Here is a 5772-nt window from a genome sequence, read left to right on the forward strand (position 1 = left end):
CCGTGTAGCTTTGCGCGAAATTCAAAAACAAACAAACAATCATATGACCATAAAGCAATACCAAACATAGCGTTAGTAAACAGACTTTTATTCAACTGAGGAAGAATAATCCCCGAGTTCTGAGGAAAAGATCAACGAATGAGCATGGAAATCACTATGAAATTATTCGAAAAATGGAAGAACGGCATAAAACTTTATTTCTTGTTACTATAATATTGCCCGTCTTATCTATTATTTACCTTCTTAGTGTTAATTTATTTAGGTATCCCACTCGATTTAGAGTTACAAAGCCAGTGCTTCACATAGCTCAAAACATTTGTCATTCCTAGCACTAGACCTGTAATGATTTGCTAAATAGGTATTCACAAAAGATTAAACCTAGTGATTACAGAAATACATTACCAACGTGTGGCGGCTGAATGAAATTAATAATTTGATTGTTATGATGTAAAGGTATCACAGCAAACTTTAAAGTATTAAAATTATTTGAAAATAAATAACTCATTGTATCAGAAAATTTCAAATAAAATTAAACAGTTAGTGTGAAAAAATCATAGTTCCTTAGATAAACATACATCACAGCATTATTATTGAAAACACTTAAAAATAATGATCATGTTTGAAACAACTGTAAAATCGTAAAATGTTCTTAAAAAAGAAACTTTAAATTAAAATAAACAGTATGTTTATAAGACATACATATTTCATTGCATTATTTAAATTTTGTTTGTTTAGTAATAAACTTTCGATCAGAGTAAGCTGCCTACTCGGAGCAAAACTAAGATTAAACTAGGTATCATGTATAGCTTACGTTCTTACTTGTACACATTATAATACATTGATTGTTTCACGTCTGGCCTGCTTTATTTAAGCAAAGAAAATACGAAAATTGAACAGTTTTCTGCACCTAGTAGTCAATACAAACTACTGATGTGACAAATATCTATCGGATATTACTTACATAGTGAATCGGTTAATCAGACAACATTCCTTCAACCGAGTTTCTCACAATATTATGCAGATGTAATACTACTTGGATATGCATTAAACGCAATCGGTACCACGTAGTCTACAGGCGTTTTCTCCTAGCTTCTAAACATTGCAGAAATTTTCCCAGGAAGCCCAGGTAATTTTAATACAGAAGGCATTACGTATTTCAAATAAATCGTGCCCACCCGTTGTGCTGCTACTAATTGTCACAGTAAGTAAGTATGGAGAGGGGGGTAGCAATTAGAAACCACCGTCTTTTACCGCCACGTGCTGCATTCTCGTAAGGGGTCTGCAGTAGCCTCTCACTCATAGAGAAGTGTGAATTTTTTATTCAGTTTTCAAAAAAAAAAAATGACGAAGTAACTAGTTTAATACTGTGCTATAATGAAGTGGTAGCCAATGCACGTGGTAGATTTTCAATATGTATTTCCACAATCATTTACTGTTCTATCCGAAGCTATTAGGTTCTGACTGGATACCAAAATCCGGATACTTAAAATCAATATCTGACCTAAATACTGTTTGTACCATACCTAATACCAAGCATATGATTGTTTCACTTTTTGAAAAGCTTAAAATTGAGCTAAGTCACGTTTCAGTAAACAATAGTTGTTTTGTTTTAGTAAAAGTTATCCATTTTATTCTCTAAAGTACATAGGTTTGATTACGTTACAGAAAAATGGGTTTGAATATGAAAGTCAGCTTGTTACGTGACAACCATATCCGCTACAAAGTTGCAGTTGAAAGCCATATATCATAACAAAAATTTGACACCGTTTGGAGTTTCTCTTGCAATCGCTTTAGAAATACTTGAGGATTTGAGTGTATGAATATTTTGCGTCGGAAACGGCTGTTACATACCCTTCCAAAATGCGATGGACTTTTTGTTGGATCGCTTTTTATAGCGCTGAAAATCGGGTTTCAATACCCGCGGTGGTTAAAACACAAATAGCCCATTATACAGCTTTGTGCTCAAAATTAAGCAAAAACTTATCCGTTGTACTTAATGGAATTGTAATGTGGTTCAACTTGGAACATCAGGACCATCCAGAAAGAAGTCTGCAACAAGTTTTACCCCATCAGTGGTAAGCAAGTGTGCAATGTCTTGAAATACTTGAGAACCCACGATCACACATGCCAATGACAAAAGCTGTCCACGTTCCCTAAGCAACAGTTCGCAACCTAATCAAGAAAGATTTCCATCTGGTAACGAGGCTACCAGGTTATGGGTTCACTAAGATAAGGCAGTCAGTTATATTTGGGCTCAACCGTCGCTTTCCTCAAGCAGATGGAGGATGGGTATGCTTGACATTCCATACGAAGACATACAGATCAAGTCTCCTGACGCAGTACTTATGGATTTCTGTGTGATCAGACTCTTCAAACAGGTGATGGAAAGCGGTTTTCCTTGTATGCATTATGTAAAGATTGCAGGAAGGAGTGTCATGATCTGGACATGACAGCTTTACGATGTAGTCTTTTTTGAAATGGGAATTACTTTTCAGGGCTATTGTCAAGGTGTCCACGACATTGAGTGTTACGAGATGGCGAGGCTACAAAATCGTTTTAATATAATGTACTTAACACCTGTATAGGCACTAAAATTACCAACTGTTATTTTCAGAAAAGATAGAAGGAAACCATTTTTATCGAATATATTTTTTTAAATAATAACGATTTATACAACTTACCCCACGTTCGCTATAGTTAAATATTCATTTTCTGTTAACAACCCACTATCTAATCCGTGCACTAGCTCGTAATCAGTAGGTTTGTCCTCGGTAGTTATTGGTCGAGCCTATGGAGGTGATAAAACAAACCTTAAACCCCTTTAGAAATTATGATAAATCTTGAATTCATGCTAGAATTATAAAGTCCATTATTGATAAATCTTGAATTGGTTCTCAACAACAAAAATTTAAAAGTATGCTACATGCTTCAGTAAAGTAGTTCAGGTTATCAATTGGTCGTCAAAATATCTTATGATGTTAAGGCACGATTAATATTATGCTTAATTTCTTATGAATATTCTATTTACATTCGAGTTATTTTGAGAATATGATTGTAAACTTAGATCGAGTTATTCAGATTATGTAATTTTATACTAAGTTTTTATACTACATTAGAATTACGTTTGTTTGTTTGCTCTGTTGTCATAGTGTTGAGCAGATAGTACATAGTAGGCCTATTCGATATTGCCTAACAGATATGTTAGGTAGTAAACCAGTATGGAAGATGGCCAAATAGAACAACTCTCTTAGGCCAAAGCACTGTTAAAAATAGACCCAAGTTCAGTGTCTTAAAATTATATTAAATAATATTTGAAATTATAAATCATAGTATATTTAAAACATAAAAAAGCATCTGAAGCCTTTCTAGCTTTTGTTCTCAAGCGTTATAGCTATAAAGATACTAATATTCTTCTCAATTTCTGTTGAGGATGTACAAGTATATTTTATGTCTTCAAATAAAGATTTTTCCAAACAAAAACATATGACAAGAATCAAAAAATGTAATGTTCTCAAATGTCATTTGACTTCACTAAAAATGAATTAGTATTCACACAAAATAAAAAAAACATAATACAATTAAAATTTATTTTCAGTTTCGTTTTAAGTTCATGAGCCAAAGATGAAGGTTCATAAGCTTCTTTATTCGTTTTGCAAGTACTTTCAGAGATTCAGTTTGTTTAGAGTGATCTACTTTTAAATAAATATATTTTACTTTCAAATCTTAAAGATGTATTTATTGAAAAGTTTTTAAAAAGGACTAATACAGAAACAATATACAATCTTTCTTCTCTACTTAATCATTAGATTATAACTGCTGTTTCCAATCACTCTGTACTTCTATTGTAATCCGCTTTAGATTTTGAATTTAGTTTTGTTTGTTTATTTGTTTTACAGCAAAGCCAAATTGGGCTACTTGCTGTGTCCACCACGGTGAATCGAACCTCCGGATTTCAGCGTTGTAAGTCCGTTAACTTACCGCTGTCCCACCGGGATACATTAAGATTGAAATGTTCTTAGTGTTATTACATAAAACTACTGTTTAACTACAAAAATATCTATATATGAGGTATTTTACAACATTTGTAATTAATATTTTTTTACTCTCTTACAAGCTTTTTTTACAAAATTTTGTTTGTTTGTTTGTTTTGAATTTCGCGCAAAGCTACACGAGGGGTTATCTGCGCTAGTCGTCCCTAATTTAGCAGTGTAAGACTAGAGGGAAGGCAGCTAGTCATCACCACCCACCGCCAACTCTTGGGCTACTCTTTTACCAACGAATAGTGGGATTGACCGTCACATTATAACACCCCCACGGCTGAAAGGGCGAGCGTGTTTGGTGGGACGGGGATTCGAACCCGCGACCCGCAGACTGCGAGTCGAGTGCCATAACCACCTAGCCATGCCGGGCCTACAAAATTTTGAGTTTTATTGTAAAAACGTCATTCGAGTTATTAAGTTAATGCAATAAGAATGTGAGCCGCAAGAAAAGTTTATGAAGTCATGTTTTGCTCTCACCTGTAGGAGAAAATTTTTGCCGTTATTGATTGCCCATTCAATGTCACGTGCAGACCCAAATGCCGACTCCACCTAGATATTACACACGTAATTTAAAAAAGAAAAAGTTAGTACTTTTTCTCAAACCGACCATTCAAACTTAAACGTTTCTTGCAAATAAGAAAATGACCTTTTTTTGTTTAAAAAAAAAGACGTCGACGTAACGCTTGAAAAGGGTATAGATTACGTATAACACTTAACGATTTCAGTTTAATAGTAAATAACTTACCATAGAATTACGTTATAATTTTCTTCCAAAAATAACCATTTATTTTTCTACTCTAAGTTCGACAGTGAACGATAACAATACCTTTAAATAAATTAATATTTTCACAGTATGATTTTATTTCAAAACTTTCAAAATAGTTTCAGTTTAACGTTCAAGAAATAATTAAGAGTATAAATTAGAAACTAAATCACCAAAATACAAACTAAGCCAGCCAGTTTGTATTTTTCGAATTTTAAATATATTTTTTTAATTTGGGGGGCACATATTTGAGATTTTAATAATGAATGGAGTCAGGCCAATATTTTTCTATTATAGTACAAGAAATTGTATTTACCTATAGTAATATATAAGATGTTCATTCGTTAATATATAGTGTTAAACTCACCAAGATACCGACTTTACCAAGTGACTCCACTTCTTCCTTTGAAAGACACCAAGCACTTGATACTTGCTCTCTTACTGTCTCTTCCTTAGTTCCACCCTCATCTGAACATAAATTACGAACTTACAAGTTTAGGAAAACGACAACATTTCACCGAAAGAAGAAAGACTTTATGTTATGTAATATTTGAGATCATGCTACTTAAGAAAACCTACACCATAAATGATTGAAACATTTATCTTCAATAACTATCATTCTTTAGCCAGCCAGCCAAGCTCGTAACAGAAAAAAAAAATCGCATCTCAATTCATTTACTCCGTATACCCTCCAGCAATACACGAACTGCTTGTACGCCATTATGTCATTACGAAAATTATTATAAGGCTGAAGAAGCATTCATACTTCATTCACCATACAAGTTTATATAGGTGAATATTTTAAAATGCATAGGGTGAGGGGAAAAAAATAGCTGAACACAACAGTTACGAGCAATATCAGCTTTTCACTGTCCTGCTAAATCAGTGACACAGAAAATCACCCAGTGACTTTAATAACGAAAATATATCTAGTGTCGTTTTGTAAATACAATGAAACTTACATTAAGT

General features: G+C 33.4%; 1 protein-coding gene across 1 annotated transcript in view; it reads right to left on the reverse strand.

Moving 5' to 3' along the window:
* Positions 1-2014: 2014 nt before the first annotated feature.
* Positions 2015-5772, reverse strand: part of LOC111085414 (prodigiosin synthesizing transferase PigC-like) — a 5812-nt gene continuing 2054 nt past the window's right edge. Inside the window, exons 2-5 of the mRNA XM_022383843.1 lie at positions 5171-5275; positions 4518-4589; positions 2682-2788; positions 2015-2153 (exon numbers count right to left, since the gene is read on the reverse strand). Coding sequence (XP_022239551.1) covers positions 2015-2153; positions 2682-2788; positions 4518-4589; positions 5171-5275 — 423 coding nt within the window. The remainder of the gene's footprint in view (positions 2154-2681; positions 2789-4517; positions 4590-5170; positions 5276-5772) is intronic.

The sequence above is a fragment of the Limulus polyphemus genome, unplaced genomic scaffold (assembly GCF_000517525.1).
Source record: "Limulus polyphemus unplaced genomic scaffold, Limulus_polyphemus-2.1.2 Scaffold374, whole genome shotgun sequence".
Taxonomy (NCBI): Eukaryota; Metazoa; Arthropoda; class Merostomata; order Xiphosura; family Limulidae; genus Limulus; species Limulus polyphemus.